This window comes from Octopus sinensis, linkage group LG11, assembly GCF_006345805.1.
Source record: "Octopus sinensis linkage group LG11, ASM634580v1, whole genome shotgun sequence".
Lineage (NCBI taxonomy): Eukaryota > Metazoa > Mollusca > Cephalopoda > Octopoda > Octopodidae > Octopus > Octopus sinensis.
Genome location: NC_043007.1, coordinates 76,987,158 through 77,008,365, shown reverse-complemented (window position 1 = coordinate 77,008,365; position 21,208 = coordinate 76,987,158). Strand labels below are relative to the sequence as shown.

Genomic DNA, 21,208 nt, shown 5'->3' with positions numbered 1-21,208 from the left:
GGTTATTATTATTATTATTATTATTATTATTATTTGTTAGCACGCTGGACGAAATGCTTAGCGGTATTGCGTCTGTCTTTAAAAAAAGAGCGGAGAGCTCGCAGAATCGTTAACACGCTGGGTGAAATGTGTAGCTGTGTTTCGTCTTGTGAGCTCAAATTCCGCCGAGGTCGACTTTGCCTTTCATCCTTTCGGGGTCGATAAATTAAGTACCAGTTACACACTGGGGTCGATGTAATCGACTTAATACCTATGTCTGTCCTTGTTTGTCCCCACTATGTTTAGCCCCTTGTGGGTAGTAAAGAAATAAGTTTTTCGCCCATTGCTATGTTCGAGTTCAAATTCTGCCAAGATTGACTTTGCTTTTCATCCCTTCAGGGCCTATAAAATAGGTACCAGTTGAATACTGAGGTCAATGAAACCGACTAATCCCTTCCCTGAAAATTGCAGCCCTTGTGACAAAATTTGATACCACTATTACTATGATTATGTAGGTGGCAAGCAGGCAGAGTCGTTAGCACACCAGGCAAAATGCTTAGTGGTATTTCACCCATCATTATGTTCTGAGTTCAAATTCTGCCGAGGTCACCTTTGCTTTCCATCTTTTCAGGGTCAATAAAATAAGTACCAGTTACATACTGGGGTCAATGTAATCAACTAGCCCCCCTCCCCCCCCCCCCCCAAAAAAATTTCAGGATTTGTGCCTATTGTAGACAGGATTATGATTATTGTTATTTTAATTTTTTATTATTTTTATTTTGATATCCTATTTTTACTTGAATATATCCAGTTTATTTTGTTTAATTCCCACCTAAGTACATTTGTTGGCGATGTTGTTTTTTTTTTTTTAATTTCCATGCCAGACAGCTTCATTTTGAAGTAACAAAGTAATTGTTACTGACTGACTGACTGCCTCCTTCTGTATAAGTTCTGTATTTACTTTGTGATAGATGGATTTAGATGGCGGGAGTGGGTGGGGGGTAGGGTTATGCATTTCAGAATGAGGAACTTTTACTTCGACTTGTAGTCCTGAACCAATATGTTGGTGAAGCCTCTTGAGAAATAGGCTTTAGTGGGAGGAAAACCTGATATAGCAGATTTATAAATGGCTGTTTAGTCTGATAGCTTTAAATATATTTAAATCTGTCAATAAGCAGTAAATATATATTCAACATGTTAATACTGGGCTTCCTAGTTGCAGGAATGGTTGTATCAAGGAAGGTTCCTGAAATTTTGCTGTGTACTTTTTTTTAAAACTCCTGAGCTATAAAATAGGGGCAGTGAAGGAAAGTTATTTTCAGTTCAGCTGATCAGTAGTGATGGTGCATGGCCTAGTGGCTAGAGTGTTGCATTCTTGATTGTCAGACTGTGGGTTCAATTCCCAGATCAGGTGGTGTGCTCTGTTCTTGAGCAAAACACTTCATTTCACATTGCTCAAGTACTATGTGGAGACTAGCATGTCCAGAGAATACACATGTTGCAATCTTGTAAAACTCCCACCAGTAAAGACTACCCACACCGACCCGTGGGTTAGAAAGTTGTACCCTGAGTGGTGCAGTGGCATCATCCACCCAGAGTACCAGGGAATCACCAAGAAATGGTGGATGCAGCAGTGCACTGTTTTCAGTGCATGTTCCTATACTACTACTACTACTACTACTACTACTACCACCGCTACTACATCATCATCATCTATTAACAGCGGCTATTATATTTTTGTTAGTTTTTGATTTTTTTTTAGTTTTTTTTCTCTTTTTTTTCTCAAAGAAAATTGTCTTGAAGATATTTTTCTAAGAATTTATATTCGTAAACTTTCTTATATGTCAGCATAGTTCAAAATTTAGCTCCCTAAACCCATGAGGGCTCTAGGCATATCAGTGCACTGGGTCCTATAGTATTTATTTATGGACAGCAAACCACAACATACATAGATCAGAATTGGGTTCCCCCTAGACCCACAAGGCCTCCCCAGGCAACTGCCCAGTGTTTCTATACCTTAAAACAGCACTGCCTCCAAATAAAGACCTCATTTGGAACATGACAACCTGTCCAACTCATGACAGCATGGAAAATAATAGGCATAAAATGACAACAATGATGATGATGAGGAGGAGGAGGATGAAGAGGAGGTTGACTACTTGATATGAGTATGAAATGTCAACAGAATTTGGTTTTGGTCTTGGTAATCTCTTTTAAAAGACAAACTGATTCTAAAGTCTACATGGAATATATTATATGTGTGTATAGTAAGGTTGCTAGGTTGTTTGCTGTTGTGTACATTTCTGCCCAACCTTAACTCATCTCCTGACCTTTACTTAGGCTTCAGCTTCAAATCTAATGTCTATTTAATGTTACTGACAGCTCTAATTGATTCTTTTCTCCTCTCGTTTCTGACCTCTCTTAAAGTTTATTTTACTTCATCCTTGCAATTAAGCTCAAAACTAATTTTGAGCCAAAATAAGGTCAAACAATCTGACCGTTCCATCACTGCAATGAAATATCCATAGTTTTAACTTGTTTGACAGAATGTTAATGTAAATATCGTTGTTACATTCTATAAGGAAACTGTATTGTTTGATAGAAAGAGAATTACATAAATTTATGTATTTCTCTTCTATGTATATATATATATATAATATATATATATATATATATAGGCACAGGAGTGGCTGTATGGAAAGTAGCTTGCTTACCAACCACATGGTTCTGGGTTCATTCCCACTGTGTGGCACGTTTGGCAAGTATCTTCTGCTATAGCCTTGGGCTGACTAAAGCCTTGTGAGTGAATTTGGTAGACAGAAACTGAAAGAAGCTCGTCGTATATATGTATATATATGTGTGTTTGTGTGTCTGTGTTTATCCCCCCCCCCCCAACATCACTTGACAACCAATGCTGGTGTGTTTACATCCCAGTAACTTAGCCGTTCGGCAAAAGAGACTGATAGAATAAGTACTAGGCTTACAAAGAATAAGTCCTGGGGGTCGATTTGCTCAACTCAAGGCAGCGCTCCAGCATGGCCGCAGTCAAATGACTGAAACAAGTAAAAGTAAAAGAGTATATGTAACTAATTTTATATAGAAGGGTTATCAGCCACTCTAGGCTCCCTCTAGAAAGAAACAAGGTTCATATCCCAGTCTAAATTGTTGCTTATAATATCTAATAATATTTTATGCTGGTACAGGTGTAGCAGTGTGATTTACTTCCCAACCCCATGGTTTCAGCTTCACTCCCACTATGCAGCACCTTGAGCAAGTGTCTTCTATAGTAGAGCCTTGTGAGTGGATTTGGTAAACAGAAAGTAAAAGAAGCTTATCATATTTGTGTGTGTGAGCCCTTGTCTTGGCATCGTGTGATGGTTGTAAATGAGCATTGCCATCATACAAGCAATATTCTTCATTTCCAGTCTTCCATGAAAAGCAAGGTGATATTTCCTGTGGGGAAAGTATCACCTTACTGGGAAACATGAGGGTTTGTACTCTGAAGGCCATCTGGCCCTAGAAAACCTGTCTCAATAAATTCTAACTGACCCATGCTAGCATAGAATTGGATGTTAGGACATAGGTGGAGGCATGGCTGTGTTAAGTTTGCTTCCCAAACACATGGTTCTAGGTTCAGTCTCAATGCATGGCATCTTGGACAAGTGTCTTCTACTGTAGCCTTGGGCCAACCAAAGCCTTGTGAGTGGATTTGGTAGAAAGAAACTGAAAAGCCCATCATGCACATGTATGTATATGTCTTTGTGTTTGTCCCCTATTTCTGCTGAACAACCCTGGCATGGTCACAGTCTAATGACTGCAACCAGTGAAAGATAAAAGATTAAATGATGATGATGATGATGTAACTAATTTCACTCGGTAGGTGTGTTTGAGACTCTAGGTACTGTGTAATGTAACACACAGCTACATCTAGAAGCAAAGATTCTATCCCATTTCAAATTGTTGCTTATAGTACATTGCAAATTTTAGTGGTTAATTCAGTAATAATAATTATAATTTTTTTTGTTTCAGCTATCTGAATAACAACAGAGTCCGAAGAGTAGAAAAATACAGTTTTGATAATTTAACTTCCTTGGAATTGCTGAAGATGAACAAAAATAAGTTGGACCATTTGCCAGAGTTTTTGTTTGAAAAACTCACCAAGTTGAAGTGTTTGTAAGTAGATATTAATATCATTGTCTTTTAACTTCATTCACTATTAAAATATTGTACAGTCTGGTAGTGAACACTATCTTTTGATTTGATCTTAATAACAGTATAGTCAACATTCCATGTTAGTTTGCTTTGGTATTTTTGTTTTTCCATATTACTATAAGTATTTGTAGTTGGGTTAGAGGGTTATCAAGTCTCCAACTGCCCACAATGTTAATTCTTTGACAATTCATTGACCCGACATCCATTGGACCAATGCCCAAGTTCCAGGTTTTGTAGTGTTAAACAAAATAAGACAAAACGCCTCACTGGACTGAGTGCTTGTATTTCATGAGTAAATTTCCCTGAATAGCCCTCAATCTGTTACCCATACTTATAAACACAGATGACCAAATTGCAAAATGATGTGGTCAGGAGAGACTAGCAGTTTGTATATTATTGCCTCTACTGCATTGTGTTCATGGCAAGGACACTTAACTCATAAAAGTTAACATTCGCCTACCTCTGAGTTGTAGTTTTTAGCCCTAGTTTAGCTAACATCAAAGGTATTTTAGCCATGACCATGCTAGCTTTTATTCAGAATTGGTTGTTCTTTGATTACATTAACTTGTGCTTCATTTTTTTTAAGGTAGCAAGGTGAGATCTGAAGGAGAGTTGACTACTGTTTCTAGCAGATTGACAGCATAGAAAGGCATTTATTATCCCAGTTTTATGTCAACTGTTGTTGCTGTTTATTTCCATATCAACCCTGATCAATGACAATCCAAACATGGACCATCCTGTCTTTTTCCTTCGGGCATAGTATCCAATATATCCCTCCTTTTTTTTAAGACAATCTGGGTGTGATTGGAGGAGATTTGTCTGCTATTTCTAGTGGATTGAGCAACCATACAGTAATCCCTCTCATCGACTGATTAATATTGTGCACTGGGGTCGATGTAATCGACTTAACCCCTTTGTTTGTTTCCTCTGTGTTTAGCCCCCTGTGAGCAATAAAGGAATAAATATTGGCATATTATGCTGGGAATAAGATTTTAATTTAAATCTGTATGAACAGTGGTTAGGTGGTGTTAGTATTAAAGGAATAATAGATTTCGATAATCTTAATGAGAATTCTCATTGGTTTGTGTTTATTAATCTCCTTTTTTACATAAATTACAGAGAGATGTCACGGAATAAGTTCACTGTTATCGAAAGTCTATCATTTCGTGGATTGGATAACTTACAGATCCTCAAGTTAAAAAGAAACTTCATCTCTAAATTAAAAGATGGTTCATTTTTTGGACTAGGAAAAATCCAAAATCTGTAAGTATATAAGTCCTCTTTTTGCATTAATCACACATCCTGTATAAATACGCACACACATACTCTGAGTTAATACCACATTGTCTGAATGCTAAAATTAGAAAGAAAAAACTTGGTTGCAAACTCATATGTTGTGACCTCAAAGCTGTTGAAGGTATTTTATTATGTTTTAAGGTAGGACAACACTTCTACATTACATCCATTTATAAAATTAGGAAATTGGTAGCTGGCTTTCCTAAGAAAGTATTCTGTAAAAATCACTCATGCTGATGTTACATAAAGGCTCCTGTGTTGGGGCCACATATAAAGCACCTGTACTGGTTCAACATGAAAAGCATCCAGTACACTATGTAAGTGGTTGGTGTTAGTAATAGCACCCAGCTCTAGAAACCTTGCTAAAACAGATAAATTGAGCCTGATGCAGCTCTCTGGCTTCCCAGCTCCTGTGAAACCATCCAGCCCGTACCACCATGGAAAACAAACATTAAATGATGATGATGAGGAAAAAGATATTCATCATTCATTCATTCATCTCTTTCTTTTAATTCATAAACCAGAATTAACGGCAGTCATACATGGCTGTGTGGTTAAGAAGTTTCTTTCTCAACCATGAGGTCTCAGATTCAGTTCTATTGCACAGTACCTTGGACAAGTGCTTTCTACTATAACACCCAGACTGACTAAAGCTTTGTGAATGAACTTGAACTTGGCAGATAGAAACTGAAAGAAGCCTCTGTGTGTGTGTGTGTGTACTCTTGGCTAGACAGTGTGGTGGTTATAAGTGAGCATCATCACCATACATGGGAAAATATTACCTTACTTGAAAACAGGTCAAAGTTGGTGGCAGAAAGGACATCCAGCCATAGAAAACCTCAACAAATTCTGTCTGATTCATGAAAGCATGGAAAAGTGGGTGTTAAATGATGATGCAGGTTGCCAGAGAATAGGTTAGTAATAACTGGCAGTGCAAAAGAAAGCTCTCAAGATCATTGGTGGAACTGAAGCTTACAAAATCTTTATCAGCAGCTCAGTGGAACACAAGTGGGAGGTTACTACAACACCAACAACAGGTTTGTAGAAAATGCTGACATAGCTACAGTCCAACTGAGCATACACTGAGAGCAAGATCCATATTGGTGGCATTCCTCTGGTGAAAGATCCGTTGCAAATTAAATTCAGTCAATAGCTGTCCTTTTCATCCAATATGGCTTTGTGCTTGATTCAGTCACCAAACATGACTGAATGAATTGGTCAATCAATAAAATCAATCTCTTAAGAAAACAAACCTGATAAATAATTTATCTGTTGTTTGTCACCAGACCACATATCTTATATATCTTTTACAATATTTAATACATATTATTTTCTTTATAAATACGGATATGTTTATTTATTATTTGTCTTTAAATTATATATTTATCTTTCCAGACAATTGAATCACAATAATATTTCAACGATATCAAAAGGCTGGTTGTATGGATTAAAAACACTAAAACAATTGTAAGATTTATTTTATTCTATTTATTGTGTGTATGTTTTTATGTAATTTATATTGTAATATATGTTTGGACATTCAAATATATCTACCATATTTGCACCCCAAATTATGTGTTAAATCTTGGTCATAATCTCTTTCTTTTCATGGCTTAAGCTTTGTCCCATATATGTCTCACCTCAGTTTTTTTGTCAAAATCAAGAGTAAAATAGTGCAATTATACACGAGTAAATACAGTATATATATCTTACTTCCATCCTTCTCACTCATAAATGTGTGTGTGTGTGTGCAGTATGTGTGTTTGTGTAGTTTGCAGTGTAATTATTTAATATATATAGTTATAACTCCAATCAGATTTGTCAGAGAATGTGATATAAATTATATTCATAATACCTTCAAGGATATCTTAGGGAAAGTCTATATTATTGAGAGATCAAAATTGCATTATTAGCATACAAAAGTAGCTTTTTACATGAAAAAAAGAAAATAATGATAGAAAATCTAACCCAGTCGTTCTATATGACCCATGGGGATCCATATAAGATTTTGTTGTTAAAGTTTATGAGTAATAAATTAGTTATTCTTCTACGGTACTCAAAATATTTTAACTATTTGTTTTATACAATTCTTAATGCCAGCATGGAAAGCGGACGTTAAACGACGATGATGATTTAATCATACAAATATAATTGGATTTTTTTTAACGTGGTGGGGAGGACAGGTGAGCAAAATAGGAATCAAAGGTATCCATAGACAAAAAATGGTTGAAACCACTGATCTAATCATAGTTGTCATAATCTAGTTCTACAGAGGCAAACTAAGGAAATATTGCCTGATGATGGAAACTTTATTCCATCCATGTCTTAAAAATACCTTGTTCCATAGAAACCAAGTCAGTGTCCTGGACTTTGATTCTTGCTGTTGTTATCCTTCATTACTTCTATTGATAATGATGTGCTATAAGAAAATCGTGATTTTTATAGCCACACAAGTTTTATATATGCATGCAGGCATGACTGTGTGGTAAGAAGCTTGCTTCCCAACCACATGGTTCCAGGTTCAGTCCCACTGCATGGCACCTTGTGAGTGGACAGAAGCTGAAAGAAGCCCATCGTATATATATATATGTATGCATATATTTGTGTGTATCTGTGTTTATCCCCCTCTCACCCTCACTGTGTGTTTATGTTCCCCGTAAATTAGCAGTTCAGCAGAAAAGACCAATAGAATAAGTACCTGGCTTACAAAGAATAAGTCCAGGGATCAATTTCTTCAAGTAAATGGTGGTGCTCCAGCATGGCCTCAGTTAACTGACTGAAACAAGTAAAAGAATAAAAGAATATATAATTCATAAAATGCAGGAAATATATTTGGTATTTTATGCAGAATAAAACGTACATGTTTTTCATCAAATTAACTGCCAGTATTACATAACTGCATGCTGAAGAATTGTATAACCTTACTTATTTATCTCCTCAGTGTTAAGCAAGAAGTTCAAAGCAAGTTCAGTCTATATCCCCTATTTGTAAACTATCTGCAACCTCAGTGGAGTGGTTTAACTTGATCAAGTATAGCTGACAAAATCCCTGAAATGAATATACAAAGATTATTTGTACATTTTTTTTTGTCATAGGAAAATAAAATTTAATATATCTTATCACAGCATCAATTATCACAAGGAGTGCATGGTTTTATGTAACTTTCCCCAGGTGGTCATGAATATATTATGTATTTGTAAGTGTGTCTGTGTGTGTGAATGAGGGAGAGAAGACAAATGTATAATTCAAATTAAACTCTTTAAATATCTCAATCAGGGGAGAAAAAATCTTTCTTTTCTTGCTCTTTTTTTCTCTTTCATTTACATAGTTTTTGTAATCCAGTAATTTCTTGTCCATATGTTCCCATGTTTTGCATTTTCCACCTGCTCACACATTGAATATAAGAAACCCTGCCTCATAACAAACTGGTTTGTACTGGGTAATATCATTAACAACTTTACAAATCAAAGCTAGGCTTTGTTTATTGACACCTTGTTGGCTTTGTTTCTTTTTTTACCTGTGGGGTTCAGGCAAGTGCAAGCCCTTAACGCACATAAATGCTACTGCTAATTAGAAATTGTTAGTTTTGAGTTTATTATCATTATTATCATTATTATTATTATTATTATTATTATTATTGTTCTCACTGAATTCAATTCATTATATATACTATTATTATTATTCTTGTCCATTTCTTTCCCTAACCTTCGTTAACTGTTTCAAAAATAACAATAGTTCTAATGATTTATTAATTACTGCTATTTGAAGTTGCTGTTTAACTGGAATTAGGGTATTATAGACTTTTCTTTTTTTTCTCTTTGTTTGTTTGTTTGTTTGTGTGTGTGTGTGTTTTATAACTTGGCTGGGAGTGCTAATATCACTTGATTGAAACGTTTGTGCATGTATATATGTGTGTGTGTGTGTGTATATATGTGTGTATGTGTGCGCGCATATCTCTGTGTATAATAGTAAGTTAGAAGAATTATCTTCATTAAGTAAGCTTCCACTTCAGTTAGTATCTAATTAACAAAATTATCACTTAGAGGTAAACAACTGCCTGAATAAAAAAAATATTTTTACATTATTTTCTTGCCAAGTTGTGGCCTTACCTGTTCTAATTCAACATATTTTGTGTATCAATTGCCAAATTACCTACTTCCATTAAAACAAGAAGTGTGTGTGTGTGTATATATATATATATATATATATATATATATATAGTCCTAAATCTTATGTCAGTAAGCTTATAATACGAAAGTGAGCAAGGATTTAAGGAATTATTTACTATGAATATGTTATGTTTGACTCATTTTCTATTGGTATCAACCTAGATAATAATGTGGTGAGTTGACATTGTTGGAAGCATCAAAGAGAAAATTTTGCTGTATGTATTCCTGCTATCTGCATTCTGAATACAGATTCTGCTGAGGGCAACTTTGCCTTTCATGCTTGTCAGAGTCAAGAAATAAAGTGTTAGTCTTGTACTGTGGTTGATTTTACTTCTCCTCTTCCTCTGTGGAAGAGGTCAGACGCATAGAAGGTAGGAAGTTCTGCCAGATCTAAAATGCTGTATGTCATGATGAGGGTATATTTATGACTCTACTGGGAGTTAAGGGCCCTGAGGACATATTAACTGCTACTTGTATTATAAGATTTAGGTCCTTATTCATATATAATTTTATTGCTGGCTAGATTTGCGTTAATGTTTCAACCTTTGGTTATAATGCTTGCCCACAACTGGACATGAACATACATAGTGTGTTTGCAGGTATCATTTGTACAAAATAATTCCATGAACAGAATGAAAAAAGAACTACATATCTCACACTGTTCCAGCCAAGGTAGCAAGCTGACATTAGCATGTTGGACAAAATCCCTTGCAACATTTCTTCTAGTTCTTTACATTCTGAGTTCAAATCTTATGAGCAGTTTTGCTTTTCCTTCCTTCCTTCAGGGTCAATGAAATAAAATACTTGTCAATGCTTGGGTCAATGTCATCAACTTGTACCTTCCCTTCAAAATTGTCGGCCTTGAACCCTGCAAGAGACCAATGCCAAATTCAGGGAAATGCTGTGGTTTCCATCTTCTATATGCCATAGAAACCAGGAAACCAGCCTTATGAGTCCTAGGGACCCAAGAAAAAACAAAAATTGCTCCAGCCTCCTTCTGTTCGTTACTTAATTTCATTTTTACATCCACGGACAAATCTCAGATAGGATTGGTTGGTCGAGCAATAAAATACAAAAGGGTACAAGAAGAAGACGCAAAAGATATTTGCAAATGTCAACTGTCTCGTCAAACCAGTTAGATGGTAGTACTACTGAGTTCCAGCCTCCGCCTACCCTTCACCATGTGTGTAGTTTGGCAAATGAATATGTTCCACCCTGGTGATTACATGTGTACTAGACAAAGATAAAGTCTGCAAGAACCGTATTTTATCATCCAGTGCGTTATTGTGCTGAATTTGTACTTAAACCAAACTTATAAATTCTGTGAATCTGACTGCAATAATTTAATTGTAGAAATGTTAACATCAACCCTACACGAAATGATACTGACATTTAATACAGTATGTTTACTATACACTCAGTGCAGCCTGTGTATAATTCTGTTATCTTATCTCGTTAGCTTCTTGTTAGCCAAACCCCTTTCTAAGTTTTAATCTAATGTGTCTCTTTTGTCTTCCTCCAACAGATCTTTAACACACAATAATATCAAATCAGTGGAACTTGATGGATGGGAATCTTGTCGGTTACTCAGGAAATTGTAAGTTTTAACATTTTTCTATTTTATTACTCTTCCCCTTTCAACCATGTGTTCATATATTATTGCAAAAGGCAGTGTTTCTGGAATAACTATATATATATATATATATCTGAGAGGCACAAGCATCTACACACACAGCAGTAACTTCCGCCTACCAAATTCAATCACAAAGCTTCGGTCGCCTCAGGGCTATATCAGAAGACACCTACCCAAAGTGCCATGCGGTGGGACTGAACCCGAAACCATGTAGCTAGGAAGCAAGCTCCCTAACCACACAGCCATACCCAATATCATCATCATCATCATCATCGTTTAGCGTCCGCTTTCCATGCTAGAATGGGTTGGACGGTTCTACTGGGGTCTGTGAAGCCAGAAGGCTTCATCAGGCCCAGTCAAATCTGGCAGTGTTTCTACGGCTGGATGCCCTTCCTAACGCCAACCACTCCGTGAGTGTAATATATATATATATATATATATATATATATAGGCTCTCCCCAAATATGATTTGGGTTGATATATTCCTAGTGGTTAGGGTGTCACACTCATGAGCGGTAGATCATGGGTTTGATTCCTGGACTGGGTGGCTCGTTGTGTTCTTGTACAAAACTCATCATTCCCTGTTGCTCCAGTCTGCTCAGCTGTAAATGGGTAACCCTGTAATGAAATAACCTTCAGACCAGGGAAAATGTTGGCCTGCTTGCCTAACCAGCAGGGTTGCATCATTTGAAAGCTATAACAATGCAAAGTGCATTGTGACCAGCAATGCATAACAACATCCGATAATCTTGTCAATACCATGATATACACATAATGATATTAGTATATATTGCTCATGAGAAATGAGTTTTTATAAGTATTGTTTAAAATTGCTTGCAAAGATAGAGAAGCCCAAGAAACCCATATAAAGCTGAAGTTTTGGGATCATCTTAGAGTTCCATCATCTTTATAAACACTGACCCTTTTGTTAAGTTCATCATCAAGTCAAGGCCGATAAGGCAAGTGAGTTATCATAACAGCCTTTCTGCAGCAGAAATAGAGTCCCAAGCAGTTGCCACTACTCCTAGCTCTTGGAGACTTTCTCCAGAATATGTTGCTAGGCTATCACATGTTTAATCTCTAGTTGCTGCTGGTTCTTATTTTTGAGTGGTGTGGGCTGGAGCAATATGAAATGAAGTACCTTGCTCAAGGGCATGATATACCATCTGGTTCTAGAATTGAAACTGGTCTTAAAAACAAGCTTAATATACTGATAATTTTTTGACTTTGACACAAGCATGACTGTGTTGTTAAAAAAGCTTACTTTGCAATTCTGTGGTTTTGGGTTCAGTCCCTCTGTGTGTCGCCTTGGGCAAGTGTCTTATACTATAAACCTGGGCTGACATGCCCTGTGAGTGGATTTAGTTGATAGAAATTTTCTGTTGTGTGTTTGTGTTGCTCCCCTCCCTCATTTGACAACCAATGTTGGTTTGCTTATATCTCCATCAGTTAGCAGTTAAGCAGAAAATATCAATTGAATAAGTTTCAGACTTTAAAAAAATAAATAAATAAGTACGGTAGGGGTCAGTTTATTTAACTAGACCCTTCAAGGTGGTGTCCCAAACATGGTCACCGCTCAAAGATAAAAGTTACTAATAAATAATTAAATTTTTCTTTTCTGCTTCCCAACCACATGGTACCAGGTTCAGTCGCAATGCATGGAACCTTGAGCAAGTATCTTCTACTATAGCCTCAGGCCAACCAAAGCCTTGTGAGTGGATTTGGTAGAAGGAAACTGAAAGACGACCATCATGTGTGTTTGTGTGTCTGTCTCCCCACCATCATTTGACAACCGATGTTGGTGTGTTTATGTTCCCGTAACTTAGCAGTTTAGCAAAAGAGACCAATAGTATAAGTACAAGGCTTACTAAGAATAAGTCCTGGGGTCAATTTGTTTGACTAAAGGTGATGCTTCAGCATGGCCGCAATCAAATGACTGAAGCTAGTAAAAGACTAAAGGAGTATATACTTTCAAACTCTAAATCATTTTTGTTGTCAACGATGTTGAGGTGACAAACACAGACACACAAACATATATATACACATGCATCTTCTTTCAGTTTCTGTCTACCAAATCCACTCACAAGGCTTTGGTCGGTCCGAGGGTATAGTAGAAGACACTTGCCCAAGGTGCCATGTGGTTGGTAAGCATGCTACTTACCACACAGCCACTCCTACACCTATTGTTTATTTTTAGAATGACATTGTAGTATAGGTAAGAGAAGCTGGATCTGGCCAGTTTGAATAAAAGACAGGAAGAATATTTGCTGCAGATATTGGCCTGTTTAAATGCTAAAGGTTAAAAACTTACAACCGTGACATAGAAATTTTGTTAAATTTGCCATCAAAATGCATTGTTTCTACCTTGTCCTTCACACACACACATTATCAAAGCATGGAGAAGTAGCTGGCTTTCAAGCTTCCAATAGTTTAATATTAGTTTCAGCCTTTTAGTGTTCAGTCTTGAGGTACCCCTTTTTGTCTGTGGAAATTATAAGTCAATAAATAAATGTCAGCAACCAGAAGAAGAAATCAGGATTCCACTCAATCAATCCAAGCTGTGTTAGAGAGAGAGAGAGAGAGAGGGAGGGGGGAAAGGGGAGAGAAGAAATACCACCACTAGCTTGAATTTCCTTTATTTTATATATATTCTGGTGACTGTTTCCTTAGCCTTTTCTGTTTATTTGTGTGCGAGAGAGTGTGCGTGTGTGTGTGTGTGTTACAAAGAGAGATAGAGGAGAGGGAGTGATGATAAAAAAAAAAAAAGAGAGAGAATGGCTGTCAGGGTTATGATTTATTTGTATTGCCAGTTTGGTCAGGACCTGGTCTTGTCAGGTGGTAAGCTCAGAATGCCAGGGTTAGGCTTTGGTGAATTATATAAATACACACACACACACTTAAATATGTGTATACTCATACATACATTTATTCACACACACACACACACACACAGTATAAAAACTGTGGGACCCTGTTTTATTCAGCAGACTGTTGTTATTGCTTCATTTTATTGCTGACAGCTATGAGCTATGGTAGCTGCCATAAAAACAAACGGCCAAAAAAAAAAAAAAGAAATAGAAGGGAAAGAAATGTTGCCTGCCACTAGAGAACATGAATGTCTCAGTGATAGTAGTCATAGTGGTGGTGGTGGTGTAGTATGGAAGGTGAGCTGAGCAGGAATTTCTCCTCAGCAGTTTGTGTGAAGCAATTTTCCCCTTCCAACATTGATGATACCAAACTGTTGTTATATTGGGAAGTAATTCAGAAAATCTAAAATTGAAAATTATTTTTATAGATTGATAATCACTCCATTCAAATACATCTAGAAAATCTCAAACTATAACTGCTAATCATACATAGTCCGCCTTGCCTTCAGGGACGTATTAAAATATAACATTTTAATGGCTAGCTCCAAATCAAATTTGCTGGTTGTCTGCCTTAAACAATTGAATGCAATTATGTAGAGTTTTGAAAATGAAAATAAACAAGGAGAAAGAAAAGAAAAATAAAAGAAACCTTGATAGGGTGGGTGTTGAAAAATTTTGTCTTTTTTTACATAAATGGAACTTGGTATGAATTCTATGAATCTAGTTTAGCCCTTTAGCATTTAACTTGGCCATATCTGGCCCAGAGATTCTACCAGTTTTATGTTGACCTATCATACTTACTCTACAATGTCAGTCTAAAGTAAAATATAATCACATCAATGAAGCTATGAGATAATGAAATATTTATTCAAAATTATGTGACTAAATGAGCATTACATTTGACAGAGTAATCTGGATGCAAAGGGGTTAAAAGAATTACTTAACCCTTTTGTTACCATATTTCTCTTGAAATACACCCTCTTTGTATCAGATAATTTTGAAAATAATGAAAAATATAGTGGAATCATTAAGCTGATGTTTGGAATGTAAATTAATATGAAAATTTAACAAATTTTTAGATCACTTTAATCCAGTGGTTCTCAACCATTTTTTACCCATGGATCCTTTTGATTCCTATTTTATTCAGATGGGCACTCCCAGCCATCTGATGTTTAAAAAAAAAAATCATATTTTTTATAATCAAATATTATTAGGAATTGTATAAACAAAATATTTTGTGCATTGTAGAATAGAGTATTCAGATTACTCAGTCTCATTACTCCGAGATTTTAATGATGTAATTAATTTTTAGAATGGCATTGTAGGGTAGATGTGAGAGGCCAGAAGTGCTTTCCAGCATTTCAACTGTCTTCACATTCTGAGTTCAAATTTTGCCACGGTCGACTTTTCATCTTTTCAGGGTCAATAAAATAAGTATCAGTTGATTGCTGAGATCGATGTAATTGACTTAACCCCACTCCCCAGCCCTAAAATTGCTGGCCTTGTGCCAAAATTTGAAATCAATATCTGAATCAGTCCAATACCTGGTTTTTCTAAAATGCTATAAACCCATCAGTTTAGCTTTGTTTTTCATTTTATTTTCTTGTATTTTCTATTGTTTTAAAATTATGCTCTTCGTCTTTTCTACTTCAAATTTCTAAAATTTTCCCCTTGTGTTTTTTACCTCCAGGGATCTGAGCCACAACCAGCTTAGTTCAATTACAGTGAACTCCTTCGCCAATCTGGCTGCATTGAAGTCTCTCTACCTGGGCCACAATCACATTTCTCACATAGAACGTGGAGCTTTCAAGGATTTATCAAACCTGGAAATTTTGTAAGACACTATTTTATTTGTTTTTCCATTGTTTTTTCTTTACTTTACCCCCCCCCCTATTTTCATTCAATTGTATTTCCACATCATTATTATGATGTGAGAATTGGTTAATTATGATTTTATGGGAGAATTGGTTAATTATGATTTTATTCACCATATTTCCCCTCTCAAATTCACACACTTATTGTAGTGGTCCTTCAGCTTTTGTAAGCCCTGTAAAAGAACTTAGAAGGCCTTTCGCAATACTCTTAAAGCCAGGAACTTTTCAGCACCCCCTCATATATAACAAACCTAGTCTCTTTAATCTACATGTTACACATTGTCCTGTGGATTTTTGAACTTAATAGAATAATAGCGATGCAAGTGAATCTTTTGACACTAGTGACTTATTTTGTGAAACACCAGACATTTTTTTATATTGTGGTTATGTAATTCTAGGTCAGACACAATTGAACAGACAGGTCTGTGGTCAAAGTTGTACCTGCCATGGTGAACCTGTTTTACTTTCTAACATAGTGCATCTTTGACAATATGTGTGTGTGTGTGTGTGTGGTTCAGCTGCTATTTCTAGCTGTTTGAGTAACCACATAGAGACACTCTCAAATACTTGTTGTTTTCACTTAGTGTGGATATGTATGTAGATACAGTGCAAGTCTACTTGGCTGAGCTCACTCTGCTCCACCAAACACTGACTACCTATTGGCAATTTCTACAGCACAGAGAGCTAATGAAACACTCATCAATTTTACTGTGTTCCTACTGCTTCTAGTAATGAATTAGCAATGGTAGCTATACATTGCTAGAAAGACTAGGTTATTTCAATATCTGTTCCATAGGCAACAATACTGCGCCAATGGCAAAGAGAACTAGTGAGGTAGCCTCTATTTTGGACATTTCATACATTAGAAATAGCAGCCAGCCTTCTCTCAAATCACACCATACTTTTATCTAAAAGAAAGTGAGGCTTGAGCAGGGTTGAGAGAACTTGAACGGCCAGCTCCTTGAGCTGATTGGTCTCTATATGCTTTACCAATTCCACTAACTGCATCTCTATACTATATTTGAGATCACTGCTACGTTGGAGAGATTTCATTGAATGAAGAAAAAAAAGGAATGAATTTCTATATTTCCATCTTGAATATTCTCGGACAACATCAATCTTGTTTCTTTTAAACATCAGTTTGCACACTCACATTTACATACATGCACACAGATTTGCATATACATACATATGTATACATTCACTCACACATAGACACATACACACACATGCATACACTGCCACACTTGATGACACAATAATTTTTTTTTGGTCTGAAAAAAAAAAAATCTATTTTGATAGTTCAATAACTTTGCAATTTGAAATCCAAATCTGAAAATCTATTTCCTACAATCATCATCATCATTATCATCGCTAACATCATGATGCAGAAAAAAAGCCATTAATGTTACATTTTATATTTTGGTAACCATTTATTTATTTTTCTCTCTCCATCTCCATTTGCTTATGTATGTATGTGAATATATCTGTATATACACACACACACTCACATTTCGAGAGAAAGATAGAGAAATGGATGAATGGATACCACATATATATATATATATATATATATATATTTATATATATACGCACACACATACATACACTCAATGTGCAGAAATCTCATTAAATGTAAATTCCTTTCTAGTTGATTAAATCCTGGACAGCTCTACTGATCTGGTTTATTGGAAGCTATCTCAGAGCGCAGGATTGCCCTCTCTACCTACTCTCTCTCACTCCTGACATTTTGAATATTTCAGTTGATATCATGGCATTAGATTGTTGTATTTGTTGCCTAACAGTAATATTTCTTTAACCAATAATGACTGGTGGTGGTTGTCCCTATGGTTAAGATACTAACACACACACACGCGCACACTGAAGAGCACTTTATGGTGTGCAGAACTGGATTTTAATCCAATTTCAAATCCTGCCAGAGCAGGTTATTTTTTTTGTTTGTTTTTTTTAATCCATCTAGGACTGATAAAATATTTACCAGTAATATCATCATCACCATTTAATCTTTTTTTAAAATTTTTTAGTTGTTTCAGTCATTAGATTGCTGCCATGCTGGGGCACCGCCTTGAAGAGTCTTTAGTCAACCCTGGTACTTTTTAAGTGTAGTAGTACTTATTCGGCTAGTCTTATTTGCTGAACTGCTAAGTTATGGGGGTGTAAACAAACCAACACTTGTCACGCGATGGTGAGGGACACACACACACACATAAATAAAGGCTTCTTTCAGTTTCTTTCCACCAAATCCAACCATAAGGCTTTAGTCTACCCAAGGCTATAGTTGAAGACACTTCCCCCAGGTACCACACGATGGTATTGAAACTGAAATCATGTGGTTGGGAAGCAAATTTCTTAACACAACCATGCCTGTCCGTTTTCCCATTCTTGCATGGTTCAGAGGAAATTTGTTGATGTAGATTTTTCTATGGTCAGATGCCCTTTTTGTCTTTTGGGGTTTTTTTGTAAGAAAGTACCAAACAAAGCAACAAGCCACTTAGTTTAAGGGACTATAAAGAAGATAATCCTTTCAGTTTTCATCTACCAAATTCTCTCACAAAGCATTGGTTGGCCTGGGGCTCTGGGACTGTTATAGATGACATTTGCCCAAGGTACTGCTGTATGTGTTGTATATAATGTAAAGGTGTTGTTGTATATATATATATATCATATAAAAAGCACCTGTGCTGCTGCCACACAAAATGCAACCCATGGCATTAGGAAGATCATTCAGCTATAGAGACCATGCCAAAACACAATTGGAGCTTGCTGCAGCTTTCTGGCTTCCAACTCCTGTCAAACCATCTAACCCATACCAGCATGGAAAACAGAGGTTAAATGGTGATGATAACGAGTATGTGTGTGTTCCTCCACCACAGCTTCACAACCAGTGTTACATTGTTTATGTCCCCATAACTTAAAAATAAGTACGAGGCCAATTTGTTTAACTAAACCCTTCAAGGTGGTACTCCAGCATAGCCACGGTCCATTGGCTGAAACAAATAAAATTGAAAAGATTCCTGGATTCAGTTTATAGTTCCACTGGCGAGGTTGGTGGTGGTTGTGGGAGCTAAAAGATGAATGTGGCGAATTTGGGCACTAAAATTTGGTCAGTGTTTATCATAGGATTTGGGTCTGTGAAAAAAACTCCTTGCTTGTAACTGCTGAGTCTCTCTATCTCTATTAATGTAAAGAGTAGTGCAGTGATGTGTACGATGGAATTAACTAATGATCTATTGGACTGCCAACGCCTAGTTCAGTTCCTTCAGTAAGATAAGCTATCAGTAATTAGATTGTCAACCTACCTAATGGTGTGTGTTTATGTGTTGGGGGAACCTGTGTCACCTGTGTCATGTCCACTTATCACTATGGGAACTGGATACTCAGGATTCAGGGAAAATAACATCTATGATATTGCTTAACCCTTTGCCTGTCCAAAACATTTTCATAAGTTTGTCCTAGGTGCCCATGGTTTTTCTCCTTCCATAAGTGTCAAGTTGCTCTGGTGGTTGATAAAAAATTTGGAATGTGTATCATATATGATGCATGGATGCCAGTGAAATATGCCCTGTGTATCACACAGACAGGCAAGGGATTAAATGTTATTATACTTCACTGGTAATTTTTAAAACCTGGCCCCTGAAAACCTTCCAGTCCTTATCCTTTCCTCCCCACTCATTTGTATTCGGTCCAAAGTATAAAGTAATGTGCATACTGCTATGTTGCAGGCAATTTCTCTGTTGGTCAGCTTGACCAACAGTTAATTTATATTTCATTTTATAGCTACTGTGAATTGGAGGTGACTCTCAATAAAGCTGTCCACAATGAGAGGTGCTGACCACTTTTAATGGAGTGATTGTATTTAATGTGTGTGTGTTTTAGTGCCTGGACAACAATGGCTGCTGTTCTCTCTCTCTCTCTCTCTCTCTCCTCTCTCTCTCTCTCTCTCTCTCTCTCTCTCTCTCTCTCTCTCTCCTTCACCCTGACTAAAACTGTCTTTGTAAATGGTCTACACCTTGCTACTTGTTTTAAGTAGCTGTGTAAATAACTGCTGGCTACAGTGTGATGTGATGATGCCAGTGTTGTGTGACAGCCTCTCACCACAGTAGTTGATTGATTAAAACTGGAAAGAAAGAAAGAGAGAGAGAGAGAGATTATTCCATAGTTGGTTGGCTGACTGCTTGTTAGGTATAGTTGCCCAGTTAGTCAGGGACTAAACAGGGTGTGTTTGTGTGTGTGTGTGTGTGTGTGTGTGTGTGTGTGTGAGTGTTCATTTATTAGTTTCAAATACTACAGCATTCATATTTGGTAGGCAAGGGGTGTGGGGGAACACCCTTCAAGGTTTTAATCCATCATTATCAATCCAATAATTATTCCAGTCAGTTTATTGATCTCTGTTTGTCAATATGCTAAGTTACAGGTTTTAAAAGGACGCAACCATAAACTATACTGCTCATTAGAACACACACACACATGCAAATATGTATATATATATATATATATATATATATTTCTTTATTACCCACAAGGGGCTAAACACAGAGGGGACAGACAAATGGATTAAGTTGATTACATCGACTCCAGTGTGTAACTGGTACTTAGTTTATTGACCCCGAAAGGATGAAAGGCAAAGTTGACCTCGGCGGAATTTGAACTCAGAAGATAACAGCAGACGAAATACGGCTACGCATTTCACCTGACGTGCTAACGGTTCTGCCAGCTCGCTGCCATATATTAAGGTGGGCTTCCTCACAGTTTCCTTTCATCTATCAAACACAAGCATCGGTTGGCTCAGGACTATATAGCAGAAGACACTTGCCCAAGGTGCCACTTAGTGGGACTGAACCTGAAACCCCACAGTTGTAAAACAACCACACACATATTTTACATCATATATGATATAATCTATCACGAGTTCTAGCAGCCACTGAAAGGAATGTATCCTGACTTGAGGCTCCTCTTTCGAAGACTTTCAGAGCTAAATAGATCACATAAAGCTTTATAGCTTCTCTCGTAGAAAACCACTTAACCTTCTTCTCATTTCGTTTGAACCCAGAGATGAGTCTTCTATTTTCTTTGTCAAACTTCTTATCTGTCTTTCCTTAAATCGATGTTTTTTTTCTTCTCCTTCTGCTTTTGTTTTATCCTGTTTTCATTTATCGT

The 21,208-nt window shown here is 36.6% G+C and overlaps 1 protein-coding gene across 2 annotated transcripts in view; it reads left to right on the top strand.

Moving 5' to 3' along the window:
* Positions 1–21,208, top strand: part of LOC115217235 (leucine-rich repeats and immunoglobulin-like domains protein 3) — a 130,451-nt gene that overhangs the window by 79,227 nt on the left and 30,016 nt on the right. For both annotated transcript variants that reach the window (XM_029786877.2, XM_029786876.2), the window contains exons 7-11: positions 4,009–4,152; positions 5,311–5,454; positions 6,883–6,954; positions 11,182–11,253; positions 15,847–15,990. In XM_029786877.2, coding sequence (XP_029642737.1) covers positions 4,009–4,152; positions 5,311–5,454; positions 6,883–6,954; positions 11,182–11,253; positions 15,847–15,990 — 576 coding nt within the window. The remainder of the gene's footprint in view (positions 1–4,008; positions 4,153–5,310; positions 5,455–6,882; positions 6,955–11,181; positions 11,254–15,846; positions 15,991–21,208) is intronic.